At 40.8% G+C, this 21,345-nt stretch overlaps 1 protein-coding gene across 1 annotated transcript in view; it reads right to left on the reverse strand.

Annotated features, from left to right (window-relative positions):
* ACOXL (acyl-CoA oxidase like) overlaps window positions 1-21,345 on the reverse strand; it is a 531,229-nt gene that overhangs the window by 199,859 nt on the left and 310,025 nt on the right. The window contains exon 12 of the mRNA XM_036753019.1: window positions 13,563-13,716. Coding sequence (XP_036608914.1) covers window positions 13,563-13,716 — 154 coding nt within the window. The remainder of the gene's footprint in view (window positions 1-13,562; window positions 13,717-21,345) is intronic.

Here is a 21,345-nt window from a genome sequence, read left to right on the forward strand (position 1 = left end):
TTGGTTTCTCAAATGTCATTTCTGCTTACTTCCTAGCTCTTAGCTCTATGGTTGCTGAGGTTGTCAGATAAATACATGCTAGATAAATGAGGCATTGTGGTCTCTCGCTCTCTGTGGAATCAGCTCTGGGCCCCAAATGGTTGGAAAATCAAAAAGCTCCCTCTGTGATGTCCTAGTGTAGATTCATCCCCTTCATTTTTATATGCATTAGTCTGTTCCTGCCAGTCCCATCTTCTTGCTAAATCACATGGAGTTAAGGCGGGGGAGTGGGGGTGTGGGGCAGAGGAAGAATGGGGAAAAGAATAGCCAGGTAGAAAAACAATCTTTCTAGCTAGGCCCTGTGGGTGTTGACCTAATGTTAAGGCATGAATAGACATCAGAGCTCACAGAGTCACTAGGTGATGAGGGGCCACCACCAGAGTTTCTTTGGGTATCAATTTCCGAGTATGGATGTTGATTTTTTCTTTTAAATTCCTGGTTGCTCACTTTGTCACTCCCTACTGGTCCTGGCTCTTTCTACTTCTCCAGCGGCAGCAGATGCAATTTGGGAGACTACAGGGAAGTTCCAGGCTGTAAATGGGATTCTGGGCCTCAGATATGTTTACACACACTCAGGTAAATCCATCAAGACACAAACCAATCATCACCTGGAACCAAAACTGAGTCAATGTGCAGTCTGACCATGTACTGATGTACTGAGTAAGGAAAAAGGAGGGGCATAATCATAGAACAGCCAAAGAGAGGGAAGTGGATCTGACACCACGTGGCCCTGATACCCACAGGTAGAGATATGGAGAGAGAGGGAGATTCAGGCACTGGAAATGAAACAGCCCAGGTGGGAGAGAGTAGAGATGGGCTAGGAAAGAACTAGCCAGCCCACTTTGTCAAGAACACAGTATGTGAAAGGTAGTGATGTTAAATGAGATTAGCTATAGATTTAATTTTACGTATCCTGCCAGCTTGTAGTCTTTTACTCCAAAAGTTGGGCCAGAGGGAGCTACTGAATGCTTTTGAAAAAGGTAGTGTTATGGTCAAACCTTTGCCTCAGGAAAATAATTTCAACAACTGAGCAAAGGACAGATTGGAGAGCGGATACAAGTTATTAGGAAGATACTAGTTAGGAGGCCATTAGATATATATGCATACACAACACATGCATGCGCACACATTTGCACGCACATACATGTATATGCATATATATTGTACTGTGTGTAGGTTACATACATGTGTACTATAAATATGTGTGGGTGCATATACACACATGTATACACACATATGTGTGTATGTAAATCTCCTCAGGGATTGGGTCAGTAAGCTCCTAGGAGTCACTAACAGTATCGATGAGGCCAGTTAAGTTTACAGAGAAAAATTCTATCCTATAGCTCCAAACTATATCCCTAATCCTGATGGGTAATCTCTAGTATTTAAAGCCCTTTATAACCTGGCTTTAATCTACTTTGCCAGCCTTATTACACCTATCACTCCACTTTATGGTCCAGCCAAGCTGAGCATCTTGCTGTTCCTCACACACAGCATTACATTTCCCATCTCCATGATTTTGCTGATGCTTACTCATGGAATGAACTTTCTCCTCACCTCCATCCCTATATGAGTCATTTCCTGATCATCCCAGCTGCCAGTGCTTCATCCCCAAAACTATCTTGCATTTATTTTGCCCACCTTTATTCATGTGGATGTCATCTCCTCAACTCTCTGAGGTCAGGGACTATTTCCTTTTTTGTTCTTGTATGCCTAGCACCTATACTAGGTGCTCATAAAATGCTTTTTCTTCTTCAAGTGTTCTTTACCTCATCTGATCCTCAAAACAACACCATGTGGTAGGCATTGCAGGAATTATTATATCTACTGAGTCAGCTGGGTGTTTCAGTGGTTAGAGCACTGGGCCTGGAGTCAGGAAGACATGAGTTCAAACCTGGCCCCAGACACTTACTGTGTGACCCTGGACAGGTCACTTAACCTCTGTTTGCCTAAGTTTCCTCAACCATAAAATGGGGATAACAGCACCTTCCTTGCAGGGTTGTTATGAGGATCAAATGAGATGATATTTATAAAACCCTTAGCACAGGGCCTGGCACATAGTAGGTGCTACATGGAATTTTATTCCCTCCCATTCTCTTCCCCTGTTTTACAGATTAGGAAATTGAAGCTCAGATAAATTAGTAACTAATTTACTCAGTAGCTAATTTACAAGATACTTATGCAGCTAGTAGGCATCTAGTAAATTAGGCAGGACTCAAACCCAGGTTTCTCCTGACTCTCATCATTCTTTCTATCCTACGCTGTCCCGTGTATGGGTAGTGAGAACTTCCAAAACATTTGATAATACTCCAAGGAGTCTATTACTGTCAGTGTTTCCTCCACCTATAAAAACAGCAATCTCTATAGTCAACCTGCCATTGAATCCTTCACTTAGCTAAACTGACCATTAGGAGAAAACATACTCCAGTCGCAGGCCCATCCTTAAGGCTATTCCAGGCTGCTAAGTCTTGTCAGAGCCTGTGTGCCATGGACATGGTCCTGAGCCAATAGTAAGGATTTAATAAATGCTTATTGACTAGGACACCCAGGACACTACCACATCACCCTGGGGCATAAGAGGAAGACATTGGTGGAAAATCTGATTAAACAACAATGGTGATTAATTAATATTAATAAGAAGCTTTGAAATCCATGGAAGAAAATGAAAAATGTATGTGTCATTCATTGTTATTCATTAACTCATCTGGCTCCCAAGGTGTTTTTTCCCCTGAATTTCTTATGAAATCTCATTTATACTCTATGCACCCCCAAAAGGCAGGATAACCAAGAGTGAAAGAAGAAGAAAGAATGTTATTAAATTCCAGGTACCAAAGAAAATGCCAGGAACAGGTTCTCTTGTATGTATGCTACCAATGAGCCTGGCATTTATCAGCTTCATTGCTGAGAATATCCTTTAAGCGACTAAACTTTACTCCCTCCACATTTGTCATGTCGCGTAAAGAAAGTAAGAGTTACATTTAACTCTCCAAGAAGTGACAGACCCAAGGGTCTCCCAGGTTTTCAACTGACAGGCTGTGATAGAATTATGGAAATTTTCCTCGCTGAGCTATAAATATACTAACTTATGGAGACAGATTGATCTTTCAAACAAAAGTTTTGTGGAGGAGTTCAAAAAACTACCCATAGGGGAGTTATCATCAAATGGGAACTCATCAGAACTATCTGCCAAAAAATACTCCAAATCGCAAATAATAAGGCAAATGCAAATTAGAAGGATTCTGAAGTTTAACCTAGCACCCATCTAAGTGGCAAAAATGAAAAAGATGGAAATGGTCAAGGATAGTGGGTTTGGGGGAAATGGGCACACTAATAAAATGTTGGTGGAGCTACAAAAATAGTCCATTCTGGGGTTGGAGGTGGAGTTGGAATTACTCTAGAAAAGTTGCTCAATTGGATATATGCCTCAAGGACCAAGAGGTTGGTAGAAAGGCCCCGTTTGGACAAAATGTTCATAGCAGCATTACTTGCAATAGCAAAAAAAAGTAGAAACAAGGTACAAAACAATTGGATAACAGCTGAACAAACTGTGATAGATAAATATAATGGAAACCTACTGTACCATAAGGGGAAAAAAAGATTAGGAGGAATTCAGAGAAATATGGGAAAACTTATATGAACACAATGAAAGAAGTATATACAATGACAGTAAAGTAAAAGGCAACTGAACAGATTTATTTTAAAGACCTATCTTGGTAGTGCAGATCAAACAATGAAACATATCTCCCTACTCTCACCAAAAATGTTATGGGTGGTGGACGTGGAAGGTTGAATACTATGCCAGACTCAATGGGTAAGGCGTGATTTACAGGAAACAATTGGGGTATAAAAACTAAAGGCACTGAGATAAGTTAAAAGGCAAGGGAAACCATCTACCATAAAAAACTCTTCTGTCATTAAAATATAAGGTAAATATGAGCAAGGTTTATATTTTTGCCAGGCTTCAGGAAAGAAGGGAAAGATGAGAGCTTAGGATGATCAAAATACAGATTTAAACGTCATGAGTCATTCTCTTGGGAGGAAGAATGGCAAGTTCAATAATGGGAGAGTCCAAACTGAATTAGGAGAGGTTTCCATTTTGTCTACACCAATAAAAGGAGAACAAACTAATTGGTCAACAGCAGTCATGGCACGTATTGTTGGACTTTTAATGAGGAAACCTGGAATCAAATCTTGCCCCCACCCTTACTGCCTGTGTCACCATGTGGCATCAAAGCAACATACAATTGTAAGTTGGAAGGAACATTAGTAATGAGAAGTCATTTTACTTGTCCTCACCCGAGTTGCCTCATCTATAAAATTGGGATAATGAGACATGTACTATGTATATCACAGGGGTGGTATCTGGAAAGCAGTTGATAAACTAAAGCTCTACATTAATGTGTGTAGAGTAAAAAGTACATTGATCTAGGAGTCAGTAAAGACTCCGTCTTTCATCTAGACATTAGCTGCTTAACATGAGCACGTCACTTAACTCTCTGAATCTCAATTTCCTTGCCTGTAAAAAAAAATTACCTTGCCTGGTACAGTGGATAGAGCACTGGGCTTGGAATCAGGATGGTCTGAGTTCAAATCTGGCTTCGGATACTTACTAGCTGTGTGACCCTGGATAAGTCACTTACCCCTGTTTGCTTCAGTTTCCTCATCTGTAAATGAGGTGGAGGAATTGGCAAACCACTCCAGTGTCTTTGCCAAGAAGACTCCAAATAGGGTCACGTAACCGAAAACAACTGAACAATAATAAAAAAATTGCAGATAATAATACTTCTACCTCATAAAATCGGCTGGAGAATCAAATAAGATATATGCACAATGCTTTGCAAACCTTAAAACACTATATAAATATCAACTGTCACTTTTTCACATATTATTCATCTTGTTAATCTCATATTTTTCAGTGGAGTTCAAATAGAAATCGACCTTAGGTTGCTATTCTGTTATTCTTTTCTATCTAACGTTTTGTGGACTACGGTACAGATGGATAAAGTTATTGCTTTTTTATAATTAAATAAAAGATTGGGGATATATAGGTTCATTTTTTGGTAGGTTCACTGAAAAGATCTTCAAAATATGCCAAGAACACACAGGGATGACAACCTCATCATGTTTTCATGCAAATTTGACCTCTTTTTCCATGTCTCCTCTTCCTCCTCCTCCTTCCCTCTTCCTATGAATTTCAGATAGAAATGGCCCTGGGAAAAGTCACTATTTTGCTATTATTTCATATTATTGTCCTACACATTGGCATCTCTCACCTTTTCTCCCAAATACAGCCCTATTCTGAGCTTCACTGTTTCTGCTGAGGGTACCTGTGTCTCTCCAGGTAACCAATTTCCCAATCTCCATGTTTTCCTTGACTCCTCACATTCACATCCAATAAGTTACCATATCCTATCATTTTCATCTCCGCAACATCTCTTACATATGTCCTCTTTTTTCCATTCACACAGCTGCCATTCTAGGTTGAGTTCTTACTACTCAAGTAGTTCGGACAATTGCAATAACCTCTTCTTCGTTCTCTCTGCCTTAAATCTCTCCCCACTCCGATCTATCTTTCACACTGAAACCAAAATGATGTTCCTAAAGCCCAGGTCTGATCTTGTTACCATTCTGCTCAAGAAACTCCAGTGGTTCCCTATGACCTCTAAAATCTGGTTCATATTTAATTTCTATTCACAACTTTCAGTCTTACTCCACTTGATACATTCTACGGTACAGTCATATTGATCTTGCTCTCTCTCACACACAGTGCTTGATCTTCTATCTCTGTGACTTTGCATGAAAAAAAGTCTATACACACATTTAACCAAATGGACACATAACATTCTAGGTTCCAATGCTTTTGATTATGCTTTAAAAAAAAGAACCTATTTTTAATGTCCAAAAATGTCATTGATCTCCCTTCCACCAATAGTCATACTGTTAGTGTCCACGGTTAAGAAAATTCACAACTTCCTTGCAAAAAATTTGAGGTTCCTCCATATTGTTGCCTATACCTGAAATGCATTGCATCCTTATGTCTACTTTTGAAAATCTTTTGTTTCCTTTACAATTCAGTTCATGAATCACCTTCCAGGGGGCTTTTTCTAACTTCTTCCTTGTTAGGATTACCTTGTATCTAATTTGTATGTATCTTTGTATATATTTGTATGTATACATACTAACGTATGTGCATACTGTCCCCAAAGTTAAAATGTAAAGTATTGCAGGGCAAGGAATAGTTCACTTTTTTCCCCTTTGTATCCTCAGTACTTAGCATAGTGCCTGGCATATAGTAGGCACTTAATAACTAAATGCTGGTTAAATGATTGGATCCTCATACTTTTTGGTGAGGAACTATTCATCTTTTAATAGCTGCCTTAGAGTAAATGACCCTGAATTTTGTTGCTATTTTATGGATTTTATTAGGATCATTATCATTATTAGTATGTGACACCCACTCAGATGAATAGAACTATACCAGGAACTGACTTCCTCATTTGAAACATGAGAGATGGGTACTGGGTAGCATCTAAGTCTCCTTTAAACTCTAGGAGATAGAATAGGAACAGGATATCTAGTATTTGTTATGAATATACTATATATAATCATGGGAGTTTACATTTGCATAGCAAACTATAGATTATTAAGCGCTCATCTCTTAACAGTCTTGTGACTGTGATGGGGTAGTTCAAGAACAATTATCCCCACTTAATTGATGAAGAAACCAAGCCTCAGAAAAGTTAAGTGACTTGGCCAAGGTTATCCTGATGTCAGTGCCAACACACACATTCAGCCAAAGTATCAGAGCCAACACTCAGCTTTTGTAGATTGTTGGAGGAATGAAGTTTTTTTTGCAAGATAGTTACATATTTCCTCAATCAATGGACACTAATAGTACCACCATTATCAAGAGAGGAGTCTATCACATTTTTGGACATTAAAAAGTAGGTCCTCGTGCTCAAAAATATTAGGAACCACTAGCCTAGGATGCTGTGTATGCATCCGGTTGGTTGTTTTCTTTTCTGGCAGCCTATACCTTCTTGGATCAGTACGCTCAAATCGAGGAACCCACCCCCCGAACAGCCCAGGGCTTTGAAATAAATATGATACACTTAGCATGCTGATCACCTGCCTCAGACCACCCTAACACTATAAAACTGACAAAGAGCCCATTAGGAGATGAGGAAAGGTGAGGCTCAATAATCTCGGGTTTATAGGAGCTAAACCAGTCACTGAAAAAGGTCTGGGGTAAAAGGAAAGGGAACCCTGTTCTGTGATTCGAAGGCTCTAAGCTCTGAATGAAGGTGGAAAGCTTTCCTCCCAACAGTCAGTGAGGGCGTTTTCAAACACCCAGTATTTTACTTTGTGTGTAAATCTTTCCTCAACATGGATGTTCTTATCACAGATAAAATGCTTTCTCGCTTGGGGCAAAATAATGTAATCCCTAGGAGGTGGAAAACCCCACAGCCACCAACGAACCCTGTATGAATAGGGGAGCATGATGCTCTTGGCTTCTGAAATGGAAATAATAGCTTCACTTAAATGACAAACAGCTCTTTGACAACTGGTAGAGGAAATTGTTGTTGCTTTTTCAGATGGTGCTGAGGTCACAAATGAGCACGGAGCAATTATTCAACTGACTTTTGCCAAACGTTTGTTTGGAGGCATATCCTGTCTTTTGTAATCTACCTTTCTCTACCTACATTCTTTCTCTGAACAGCTTCTCCATTCTGGTGGTTTCACCTTCCACTTCTGTCTTGCATGCCTCCCATACTGGTCTCTCTGGCCTTGAACCTCTCTTCATCCAGTCCCAGCCCATTCTCATTCTCTCTCTCTGTCTCTCTCTTTCTCTCTCTCTCTCTCTCCATCCACCTACCTATCATCAATCTATCATCTATCCATCCATCCGTCAATCCATCCATCATCAATTTATCTATCCATATATCTATCATCCATCCATCCATGTATCATCCATCTATCTATCTATCATCCGTCCATCCCTCTATTATTTGGGGTTATGTGACCTGCCCAGAGTCACACAGCTAGTAAGTATCTGAGGCCACATTTGAACTCTGGTCCTCCTGACTCCAGGGCTGGTGCTCTATCCATTGCGTCACCTAGCTGCCCCCCATTTCTCCAACAGCGTGCGGGGCATGTCGTCTTACACAGATGATAGAGAAAAGCCGAATTGGCTTTGTATGTGGCAGCCCACTTCTGGGATAGGACTGGAGGGAGGGCAGAGAATAAGCATTTATACAGCACATCTCAGTGCTAAGTGTGCTAGGCACTATGCTAAGCGCATTACAATTATTATCTCATTGGAGCCTCACAACAACCCTTCAAGGTGTTGTTATTTATCTCCATTCTACAACAGAGGAAACTGAGGCAATCAGAGGTTAAGTGATTTGCCCAGGATAAATTATTTACACAGCTAGTAAGTACCTAGGCTGGATTTGAACTTAAGTCTTCCTGACTCCAGGACTGGTCTTTATCCACTCTGCTGCCTAGATTTTAAGAAAACCCAAAAACGTTCCCTGTCATGCCACCTGTGGATTCCCAAAATTCCACTTGTTGGAGATTAATTCTTCCTGATCAAACTCTTATCTCTAGTAAAAACGACTTATACCATTGAAAAAAGTAAACTGTGAAGCCGTTATAAGTCATTAACAACATAGTATGAATTAGTCAGTCGATTACTAATCCCAGTGATAGACAAATGAGGGTAGGTTTCAAGGGGGCAAGGTTGGGAAAGATAGATCCAGAACACGAGCACTGCCGGGGCGGAGCTAACCTGGGTAACCTCCTTCCTCGAAGCACTCGGCTCTGCAGTCTTCTTCTTCCCATTTTCCTTTATCCCAACCTAGGTATTAAGTACAGATCAGCTCTTCTCCCCAAAACAGTGGAAGGTAACAGAGAGCAACGCCTGGTGAAATGGGGGAGAGGGGATGGAGGGGAGGAAAGAGGAGTTGCAGAGACAATAGGCTAGAGGGCAGGAAAACTTCCTAGCCATTGGAACTGTCCAAATGACGAAAAGGCTGCCTTGAAAGGTAGTGAGCTCCCTGTCACTGGAGCTCCTCAAGCGCAGATTAAATAACCACTTAAAAGAGCTGTTGGTAAGCATTTACTAGCTATGAGGTGCTGGGCCAGTCCCCTCACTTCTCTGTCTCCCCAAGTAGAATTGCTTCCCTCTACCCAGTCTCCCTGGAAAAAAAAGCTAACCTTGTATTTAACCTGCATTTACTTTGTATATATTTTTGTATTTATTTATGTGTGTATATTGCATCCTCCCTCCTACCCCCAGGAGAACATAATTTTATCAAGGGCAGGGACTGGCTTTTTTTCTTTTTATTGGGTTTGTTTCATATCCTCAGCACCTAACATGGTGCCTGACATAGAGTAGGTGTAAAAATGCTGATTAGTTACTTGAGAAAAGAGGATTCTTTCACAGCCATGGGTTTTCAATATTCTCTGAGATTCAAGTCTGTGACTGATTTCTGTGGGCAGAGTGAGGAGTCCTGAATAGCAGTGAAAGAGTCCAATGGCACTGAGCACAGCCAAGCTGAGAAGGCAGGACAGACTGACTTTAAATTCTAATTTCTATTCCTGCCTTAATTTGAAGTTGAGACTCACAAAGCGCAATGGAATATTTAATTTTATAGGTCTGAAAAGCTATTAAGGAAGCTGATTTTTTTTTAAAAAAAGATCATATACACTTTGAAGACTTTCTTCTGTACCTATTGCAAATCAGATTCTATATCCAGAAATGAGACAGAGAGAGAGAGAGAGAGAGAGAGAGAGAGAGACACTGCCAGCTGGAGCAGGAGCAGGGCCAGCAAACACCTGTTTAAAGAGGCAGATTAGCCCAGGATGCCTGCTAGCAGCTTCGAAGCAGCACCCGGCTCACTTGAGCTGAGTGTGGAAATAAGCCACCTGGTCTCCTGATTACTTAGGCCATTAAGTGAGGTCAGACTGTCATTACTGTAAATTGCTTAGCTGCTTTGGCAGACTCTTAAATTCTTGGCCCAAAGGGAATTCGGTGTGTTGTGGTCCACTGCTACATGTCGTTTTAGCAGTTCCAATTTCTTTCCCACTCATGATGGCCACAAGCCATTCCGGAAGAAATAACAGGAACACCCCCAGAGAAAACTGCAGTCTCTCTATTTTCCACAGTTCAGATATATTTACTGGGCTACCACATTTCTTGTAGGTTTTTTCTTGGCACAATATCAGCATGGAGGGGCTGAGGGGCTGGGCCCAGAGCCCTCTCTTATGGTGAGGCATCTCCTCCATGTGACCTTTCCTGATTCCCCCAACTGTAAGTGCCTTCCTTGCAAGCGTACCTTGTCTTAATCTTGTATGTTCATTTTATGTAAGAGGGAAGGGAGAAGGTTCAAGCAGGGACTCCTGATTGAGTTCCCCAAGAAATTTGATGAAATTGCAGGATAAAACAGAATGAGATGTAAGAGTTCACCCCTTTCAGAATTGAAGTGGCCCATCTGCTGCTTGTAAAAGATATGCCCCTGTCATACTTTGGTCATCTTAAAGGAAGCGTCAAGAAGTTTCTCTACCTACTTGTGGTAGCTGTTGGCTCCATAAAGGATCAAGTATAGCTCTGGAGGCCTTTAAAAAGCAAGAGAAGCTCTGGTAAGGCCATGATCTCAGCTGGTCTGTCTGTCTCTCTTCCCTCCCCCCTTCTCTGTCTCTCTTTGTTTCTCTTTGTGTCTCTCCCTTCTCTCTTTCTTCCCCCTCTTCCTTTCCCTTTCTCTCCTCTCTTCCCTGTCTTTCTGTGTATTTCCACACAGATACACACACACACACACACACACACACAAAACCTATGAAGAAAGAAGCCAACTCTTGAGAAGGAATTGCTCAACACCTATTTTTCCCTTACACTTTTTTTTTCCAGAATGCAGCAGTACTGGGGGAGGTGGGGGATTTCTCTCTTCTCCTACACCACAGCAGGCAACCAAGGTCTTTCAACTGAGATGAGCAAGTGTTTACCTATGACACAAGTATGATGCCTACTACTGGGCAGATGTCTTCAGGGATAGAAAATTGAGAGTAAGCCCATCTGGCCCAATTCAAATCGCCAGTTTTGGACTAGATTTTCCTGTGAATTTCTACTAAATGTTTATTCCTCCAGTGATTGCTTACTCCTCCAATTTTGGTGTCTGTCACACAACAGGTGTTTAATAAATGCTTTTTGATTGGCTGATTAGTGCACGTTGAACTTCAACCCCAAACCGCAGAGGCACCTTGGAATACCCCCAGTCAACATAATGAAGACACAGGAGAGAAAGCTCTAGGATCTGACAGGAGCTAGCTCCATTGGTCCCTCAAATCTTATTGGTTCTCCTCTGGATGCACTCCCCTCTCTCACTATCACATATAGTCTGGTTTGATCCCTTACATGCCAATCCCCTTCTTTTATCTGGCTCCTTTTAGTACCTTGGCAGAGGTGCCAGTAAAATCAAGTGTCACTGGATTTAGGGTATTTATGGCAGTTCTGGTACAAGCAGAGCATCTCCAGGCACAGTCTTGGGTACAGGACAAAATATTGCCTGTATCTTCTTCTCCCCTCACTATGCCCCATTGGGCTACATTCTCCCTACCATAGCACCAATCAGCCCTGGGAGTCTAGAGACCTGGTCCTGGCTGATCAATGTCTAGGTGATGAGCTAGTAAAAATTTCATCAACCCCCATAAGATTTTACTTGGAAGAAGCCACAGAAGCAGAGCACAGTTCCTCTATAACTTAGTAAAGTTTTCTAAGCAATGCTATGACAGAAATATTCATCACCCTCCTACCAACCTAGTAATGAGCCTCTCAAAAATGGCCCAGGCTGGTCTTGGGAGATAGCAGGCATTCAGCTGACCCATTATGAACACATCCATACTTGAATCACCTCTAGCTTCACAGAGCTTTTCAAAACTTATGCACTACTATTACATACTTTAAGAACCCACAATTACCTTGACATCAAGAATGAGGCATTAGAACTGGACTTTAGTGTAGCAGTAAAACTAGATTAATGTACACATCATATTGTGTATGTCTGTGCATATGCGTGTATATGTGTGTGTGTGTGTATTTAAATTCCATATAATTCTATAAGGGAATACACACACAGAGTAACTGTGTCTCCTGACAGAACCAAAATTAGGCCAAGACAATCAGACCTTTCCCCAGGATGTCAAAATTTAGAGAGCTAGAGAATTTAAATGAATGCTTTTGGGAGATTGCGTAATTCTAGGTGTGCTACACTCTGACAAAACATTCACTCCTTCAGCAGCACAGGAACAACAGCATTCAGCACCTAGTTAAGCAGAATAATTAGATCAATTGAGAAGCTACCAGATGGCACATGTCCCCCCCCTTCTCCCCCACCCCCCACCAAAGAATACACACCAGGTGAGTTGCTCCCTGGTAAGGTTCTGCCTTATTCCAACCTCATCACTGCGCTCATTGGCTTCCCCAGCACCCAGGGGTTTCCTTCTAAGGGGGCTGGTGTTAGGGTCTTCCCTCCTCCAGCCACCCGTGTCCCAGAATTTGTCTCCTCCCACTTAACTGAATTTATCTCCATTTCTTCTTGTACTATTTGCACACCATAAATAACAGAGTTGAGGGTTGCTTGTCTTGGGTCCAGTTTTATGTGGCTCATCCTGAGCACCCATGTTGCTAGGTATATGCTGATGTTTAAATAGAAAGCTTCACCACAAATCTTCAACATTATCTTTAGAGAACTTGGGCAAAAGAGTGGAGGTACAGTGGTACCCACAGCTCTGTGTATTCTAGCTAATTTCATTTGGCTCCAGTCATGTAGCTTGAGGAGATTACTGGAAATTATTTGTAAGGGCTTTGTTCGAACGTTTAAGCCAAATAACTGTCTAGGAGTGGATACCCTTGGTTTTATGACAACTCCCTTTTCACAAGATGATAATAGTATCTTATGCTTAAACACAGGTTCATTAAAATGGGTTTTGAATCAGTTCTATATTGTATTTTGAAAATGCTTCTGACTCCACTTGCCAAAATCAAAGATCATGTTTCTCTGCCTTAGCCAAGAACCTATGGCACTCCTAACTTTATTTCTAATTGTTACAGACCAAAGCTAAAAGCGTCAGAATTCTACATATCTCTTCTCTGTAATACCCAATTTCTACCTTTAGCAATGGGGACAGCTAGGTTGTGCAGCGGATAGAGTGCTGGGCCTGGAGTCAGGAAGACTCAACTTCCTGAGTTCAAATCCAATCTAAGACATTTATGAGCTGTATGACTCCGAGCAAGTCACTTAGTCCTGTTTGCCTTAGTTTCCCTAGCTGAATAATGAGCTATAGAAGGAAATGGCAAACCACTCCAGTACCTCTGCCAAGAAAACCCCAAATAGAGTTATAAAGAGTCAGACACAACTGAAACAATTCAGCAACAAACTTTTAGCAATAATGAGAACCCAAAGAGGAAAAAAATAGTCCTTCCAAGGACCAACAATAGAACTTTTTTCTTGATTTCTCCAACTCACCATGCCTCCAGTGCACTCCCGACAATCTTGTAAACAGGTTATGTTTTCCCAGGTACTGTATGCCTTCAGTCCTGCCACTAGAGCCTGCAAAGATCGACTGTTGACAAGATTCTTCTCATGAAAGATATCTTCATCCAGTAAATCCCCAGCATATCTAGAAGACAAAATTTACAAAGCAGAATGACTTAACATCTCAACCACACGGCATGAAGCGACCCCACTGACCAACTAGAAAGCTTGAGGTAAACCACAAGGCTAAAATCTGGGTCTCAGGCATGGCTGAGAACTTGATACATGCTTTTAGTCTTCTAGGCTGAGCCTTTGAATATACCATAATAAAATCCACCAACCACACTTTTCTGCTCTGCCTTTCCAACAGCCCATGCCCACATCTCAAATGTTTCATTTTCATGTTGTATGTGAGTTATTTCTCATAGTGGTTTCATAATGAGAATCCTCATAGACCCATCTCTGGTGTCCTCTACCAAAGGCTAAGGCCTCATGGTTGGCATCTCTTACCATCATCAATTCTTTGAAGCAGACATTCAACTCAAAGATTTTTATTAACAGACTCTGACATTCTAACTCCCCATCACATGTTGGATAAATGCAGGCAAGACCATACCTAAAGTTGAATTTTTCTCTGCCTCGGTCTGGAGTTCCCCTGTTTCTTGTGCTTCTCATTCCAGTTTTCTGTGTCCACCCACCAGAAATTCTGAAATTACTTTGTTATATATACAAGTAATTTTAAAAAGGTCATTTTGTTCAGTCTTTTTTTAGTCATATCCTACTCTTCGGGACCCTACCTGGGGTTTTCTTAGCAAAAATACTAGAGTGGTTTGCCATTTCCTTCTCCAGCTCATTTTACAGATGAGGAAACTGAGGCAAACAGGGTTTAGTGACTCAGCAAGGATCACACAGTTAGTAAGTGTCTGGAGCCAGATTTGAACTCGGGAAGATGAGTCTTCCTGATTTCAGATTCAGCACTCTATCCGCTGTACCACCTTGCCACTCTACAAAAGGCCATTATTTCCTCTAATTCCTTAGACATTTTGAAAGCCTATTTACAGTGACTTTTCAGGGTCCCATATACACCAAAAGATTTACAGAAGCACTTTTGTAACAGCAAAGAACTGAGAACAAAATTGATGCCCATAGATTAGATGATGATTAAACAAATTTTTCTACACAAAGGTAAGGGCTTATTTCAGTATTATAAGAGGTAGGCTGTAGTGGATAGAACACTACTTTTGGAGCCAGGAAGGCCTATGTTCAATCCCTTTACATTCCAATATATAATATGTGGCCCTGGGCAAGTAATTTAGCCTATCTCTCCTCTAGGCAACTCTCTCTGATTAGAATTACAGAGAAGGTAACAACATGTATTAATAAATAGAATTTCTTCAACTGGGTGTTCCTTTAATCAGTGAAATCATGGGTCCAGTCCCTATTCCTAGCCTAATAAACAATATAAAGTGTTCAGAAAAGTAGAAAAAGACGTACTATGTGACATAAGGAAGGAAGTAGAATAGAGAAAACAATGAAAAGGGGAAAAATAAACAATGAATTTTAAAAACGAAAAACAACAAAGAAACTGAACACTGTGTAACCATAAGGACCAAGTTTGGCTGAGAAGAGATTTGAAAAAATACTTCTCTCCCTTCTTTGCAGAGGTAGGAGATTATGGGTGTGGATTATTGTCAAAATTGGTTGATATATCAATTAAATTTGCTAAACTGCCTTCTAAATTCTTTCGTTTGGGGGCTGTATGGGTCAGGAAATGGGAGAGATATAGTTGAAAGTGAAGGTGATAGAAAAACAAAAGATAATTTTTAAAAAGATAAAAAAATAAAATAATATTTTTGGCAGTAATCACCACAGAGGATTTTGTGGTAACTTATCCATGTGTCAACCTCCTTCCTTCTCACCACTAATACTACATAATTTACTCCAACCTTTCTCACTTCTGAGCTTCTTCTCTCAACCTTTTCAGATTTACATTCTTAGGGAAAGGCATTCCCAGTCACCCACTTGTTCTGAACTGCCTGCAAAAGCTTATTTTTATAGTGAGTGATCATTTGTAAATGTTACTGACTCTTTTCTGATGACCAACCAACCTGACTACAGAGAAGCAAGTCGCTACTGTGATGGAACGTTTTAACCATGGCAATCTCTGACATAAATGTTGACTTTGATAAAATACAACAAAAAACATACTTTTTGCTCCCCTGTCCCTTTCTTACTTTTCCTTCCTCCGCCACTGTGTGCTCCCCCTCTACCTTTTTCTATATCATTTTGAAGAAATTATTAAGGTGCCATATGAAGGGAAGCATGGTATAGTGCAGGGGTCAGCAAACTACCAGCAGAGGGTCAAATATGGCCTTATCCTATATTTGGTACATCCCAAGGTTAGAATGGTTTTTATATTTTATTATATCATGAGGGCAACTAGGTGGTACAGCAGTTAGAGCACTGGGCCTGGAATCAGGAAGACCTGAGTTCAAATCCAATCTCAGTCTCAGATACTTATATGCTGTGTGACCCTGGGCAAGTCACTTAGTCCTGTTTGCCTCAACTTCCTCATCGGTAAAATGAGCTAGAGAAGGAAATGGCAAGCCAAATCTAGTATCTTTGCCAAGAAAACTCCAAATCAGATCACAGAGTCAGAAAGACATGACTGAAATGACTGAATAACAACATTACTGTATTATTTTAATATTTTAAAATAAAATTTCATTGTATTTTAAAAATTGTATTTCATCGTATTTTAAAAATTAATGCCATTCTTAGTTCTTAAGCCTTACAAAAACATACAACCAAGCTGGGTTACATAGTGGATAGAGCACTGGCTCTAGAGTTTGGAAGATCTGAATTTAAATCCATTCTCAGACACTTATTGGCTACGTGACCCTAGGCAAAACATTTCTGCTTGCCTCGTTTCTTCATCTGTAGGGGACAATAGATAATAACAACGCCTTCCCCGAAAGGTTGTTGTGAGGCCGCTTACAATCTGGCTTCTGACCTGACCATTCTATCGAATCTGGCCTCCAAAGTTACTAATGATCTCTTAATTGCCTAATCCAATGGCCCTTTCTCAGTCCTCATTCTCCTCAACCTCTCTTCAGCGTTTAACACTGTTGATCACTCTCTCCTCCTTCATACAGTCATCCCTGCCACATCATGACTTTCTCCATTGAGGTTTCTTTCCACACATTGAAGGTCACCATAAGAAATTATATAGGAATATGGAGGAGGGGAAGTTCTGCAGAACACTAAGGCCAGCAGACAACACAGAAAAAGTTTAAAAACTCAGAAACGCATGACATATATGTGTGTATGTGTGTGTGTGTGTAGTAGTAGTAGTAGGAGGAGTAGTAGTAGTAGTAGTAGTAGTAGTAGTAGTAGTATTGTATAATATCAACCCAAATTTTACAATAAGGTACCATAAACACTCCATAAAAGAAAAAGAAAAAGTTCAAATTTCTTCTCTGGTACAAAGGGAGGGCCAAAAAATTTTACTCATATTTTCCAGATTGAGGAGGCCCATACCCCTAACTGCTACAAGGTGGAAGGGATAACTGTACTCTCTTCTCTCTAGGTTTTCTGGACACCACTCTCTCCTGCTTCTCCTCCTACATATTTCATGGTTTCTCTTTTGTCTCCTTCTCTAGAACCTCTTCCAGATCATACCCTCTAACTACAGATATCCCCTCAGGATTCTGTCCTGGGCTCCTTCTCTTCTCCCTCTATAATACTTCATTTGGTGATCTTATAAGCTCCTATCTATGGATTTAATGACCATCTCTATGCTAATGATTCTCAAATCTCCTTGTATTGCTCCAAAGTTTTAGCTGACCTCCAGTTTCAGACATCTTGAACTAGATGTCCAGTAGACATCTTAAAATCAATATGGCCAAAACAAAACTCATTTTATTTCCTCCTAAATTATCCCTAACTCTGTCCCTCCCTCTTATTGTAGAGGACAACATCATCTTCCCAGTCCCTCAGGCTCAAAACCTAGGAGTCATCTTGGATTCCTCACTATCTCTCACCCCCCATATCCAAGCTGTTGTCAAGACCTTTCAATTTCACCTTTGCAACATCTCTCCTATATATGCCCCCTTCTCTCCTCTGACACTGCCACCTCTCTAGTGAAGGCTTTCATCACCTCACTTCTGGATCACTGTAACAGCCTGCTGGTAGGTCTCCCTGCCATGCCAATCCACCCTCCATTAAGTCACTAAAGGGATTTCCCTAAAGCACAGGTCCGATCATGTCACCACCTGCCCCCAACTTAATAAACTCCAGGGGCTTCCTATTGCCCATAGGATCAAGTACAAAATGCTCTGTTTGACATTCCCAGCCCTCTGCAACCTAGCCCTTTCCACCATTTCAGTATTCTCACACCTTACTCACTGACACATACTTTTTGATCCAGTGACACTGGCCCCATGGCTTTTCCATGTTCAAGATACTCCATCTCTCGGCTCCAGGCATTTTCTCTGGATAGAATGCTTAGAATGCTCTCCCTCCTGAATCCCAACTACTGATCTCCATGGCTTTCTTTCAGTCCTAACTAAAGTCTATAGGAAGCCTTTCCTAACACCTCTTAATTCCAGGACCTTCCCTCTATAAAGTATCACCAATTTATCTTGTATAAACCTTGCTTCGTACACATTTGTTTGCATGTTGTCTCCCCCATTAGACTATAAGCTCCTTGAGGGTAGGGACTATCTTTTGCCTCTTTTTGTATCCCAGCACTTAGCACAATGCCTGGAACATAGCTTAATAAATACTGATTGTGAGAATAAAATAATATTTTAATAGAGTAAATATCTCTATGCTTTCATCACATTATGACTGGGCAGCTGGGTCAAAAGAAAGTACCTGGCCTGGTAAATTGTCAGAGCTTGGGTATATAGACTTTTTTGCTTTTGGAAAGAGGTAGGAAATCAGTAAACAATATCTTAGTGGTGACAAACCATTTTACCCAGCATGTACAATGCTGTACAGTCAGGGAGCAGAAAGCATCTGGAGTTGCTGAAGTGCTTTGGGAAAAGTATTATTCCACAGCTGGATTCCCTGCCAAAGCCGACTCTAACTCAGGTAGAGTCTCTGAAAGCAAACTACTGAAGGAGGTGTTGGGTTTGGCAGGAATTAAGATGCACAGAACTCTTCCTTACCACCCTCAGGGAAATCTAAGCTGCTAAACATTCCAGAGCTCCTGAGGCTTGAACAGAAAGCTCACTGGAATCAACATGCATGCATGTAATGCTCCCAAGAATGATGCCATGGGTTTCACTGCATACCTGCCGATGTTTGGGCAAGAGTAGCATTTGCCTACTGACCTGAAGAAGACATAGAAAAAGAAATTACTGAACCACTGTCAGTGATACTTGAAAGATCATGGAAAATGAGAAAGGTGAGACTGGACAAGAGCCAATGTCATCCTGATTTTTTAAAAAAGGGAAGAGAAGAGAGTCTGCAAACTACAAGCCAGTCAGGTAGACTTCTATTCCTGAGAAAAATCTAGAATGGACCTAGTCTAATGAGATGGTTGGTGAGCTTCTAGGAAAGAGGGTGGTGATTACAGAAGCCAGCAGGGCTTTGTCAGAAACGAGTTATGCCAAATGAATCTCACTTTTTGACAGGATTACTAAACTAGCTGATGAGGAGAAGTGCATGGATAGAGCTTATTAAGATTTTAGCAAAGCTTTTGATAAAGTATCTCATTTTTTGCAGGGGAATCATAGATAAGGATTATACAATAATATAGGTCAGATGGATATACAATAATATAGGTCAGAACAGGTTTTAACAGCTGAACTCCAAGATCAGCCATTAAAGATTCTATGTCAACGTCAGGTTGACGTAGCATGAGGTTTCTCATGGAGTGCCCCAGGGACTGGTGCTTGGCCCAGCACTGTTTAATATTTTTATCAGTGATTTGGAAAAAAGCATAGATGATAAGCTCATCTAAGCTGCAGATGATACAAAACTGAAGGGATAGACATCACAAGAGATAAGGATCATGACAAGTCAAAGCATTGAGCTGAATCCAATAAGATGACATTCAATAGAAATAAATGTAAAATATCACACTTGGTTTGAGAAATCATCTTCCCAAGTCTAAGATGGAGGAGAAATGGATCTGGGAGTTTTAGTGGCCTGCAAACTCTAAGGGAATGGATAATGTGATGTGGTAGCTAAAGAAGGCAATGTCATTTTAGGCTACATTAAAGGGGTAGAGCTGCCGGAAATGGGGAGCTGGTAGCCCTCTAGTACTCTGACTTCATTAGACTTTATCTGGAGAATTGTATTCAGTCCTGAACATCACAGTTTAAGGAGGACATTGATAAACAGGAAAAGTGTCCAGAGAAGGGCAATCAGGATAGTAAAGGACCTTGAGTCTGAGTTGGAAGGAAGGAAGGAAGGAAGGAAGAAAGGAAGAGAAAAGAAAGAAAAGGACACAAGCATTTATTAAGTGCCTACTATGTGTTTACAAGTATTATCTCATTTGATCCCCATAAGAATCCTAGGAAGTAGGTGCTATTACTATCCTCATTTTAGAGTTGGGGAAACTGAGGCAGACTGAGGTTCAGTGACATGCCCAGGGTCACACAGCTAGTAAATGTCCAAGACTGGGTTCAAACTAAGGTCTCACTCTAGGCCCAGCACTCTCTATCCACTGCACCACCTAGCTGCCTCCTAAAACTGACATATGCATTGGTTGAAGAAACTGAGTATATTAAGCCTGAAGAAGCAAAGACTCAGGGGGAATAACATTTGAAGGGCTGTCATGTGAAAGAGGGTATAGATCTATTCTGTTTGTCCTCAGAAGCAGGGCTAGGAGCAAAGAGTAGAAGAAACTTATATAGAGTTTATGTTGGGGGGTGGGAGAGAAACTTCCTAAAAATGAGAGCTATCCAAAGGTAGAGTAGCTGCCGTCGGAGGGGCTGGGTTCTCCTTCCTTTTTTTGGTATTTATTTAGTATTTAATTTTTCCCCAGTAGCATGTAAAAACAATTTTTAACATTTGTTTTTAAGACTTTGAGTTCCAAATTCTTGCCCTTCCTCCTCTCCCCGCCCCCACTGAGAAGGTAAGCAATTCCACATAGGTTATTTATGTATAGTCATGCAAAACATATCCATAATACTCATGTTGTGAAAAAAAACACAGACAAAAAAAAACTCAAGAAAAACAAAGTAGAAAAACAACCAAATGTTGCTTCAATCTGTATTCAGACACCATTGGTTCTTTCTCTGGAGGTGGATAGCATTTTTCATCCTAAGTTCTTCAGAGCTGTCGTGGATTGTGTTGCTGAGAATAGGTAAGTCATTCACAGCTGATCATCTTACTACATTGCTGTTTCTTTGTATCCAGTACATTTCATTTTGCATCAAACCATATAGGTCTTTCTAGGTTTTTCTGAGGGCATCCTGCTCATTGTTTCTTATAGTACAATAGTATTCCATCATAATTACATACTACAACTTATTCAGCCATTCCCCAATTGATGTGCATCCCCTCAATTTCTAATTCTTTACCCCCAGGAAAGAGCTGGATTCACCTTTGTTGAAAGCCTTCAAGTAGAGCTGGCCTACTACTCATGGGGCAGGGTATGATGGGAATTCCTTTCATATATGGGTGGGACCAGATGTTCACTGGAGTCCCTTCCAATTCTCAAAAATTCTGAGATTTTGTTAGGTACCCATAAGTTAAGTGATTCACCAGGCTCACAAAGCAAATATGTGTCACAGTTAGGATAATGGACTTCTCTATT

This window comes from Trichosurus vulpecula, chromosome 3 (genome assembly GCF_011100635.1).
Source record: "Trichosurus vulpecula isolate mTriVul1 chromosome 3, mTriVul1.pri, whole genome shotgun sequence".
Classification (NCBI taxonomy): Eukaryota; Metazoa; Chordata; class Mammalia; order Diprotodontia; family Phalangeridae; genus Trichosurus; species Trichosurus vulpecula.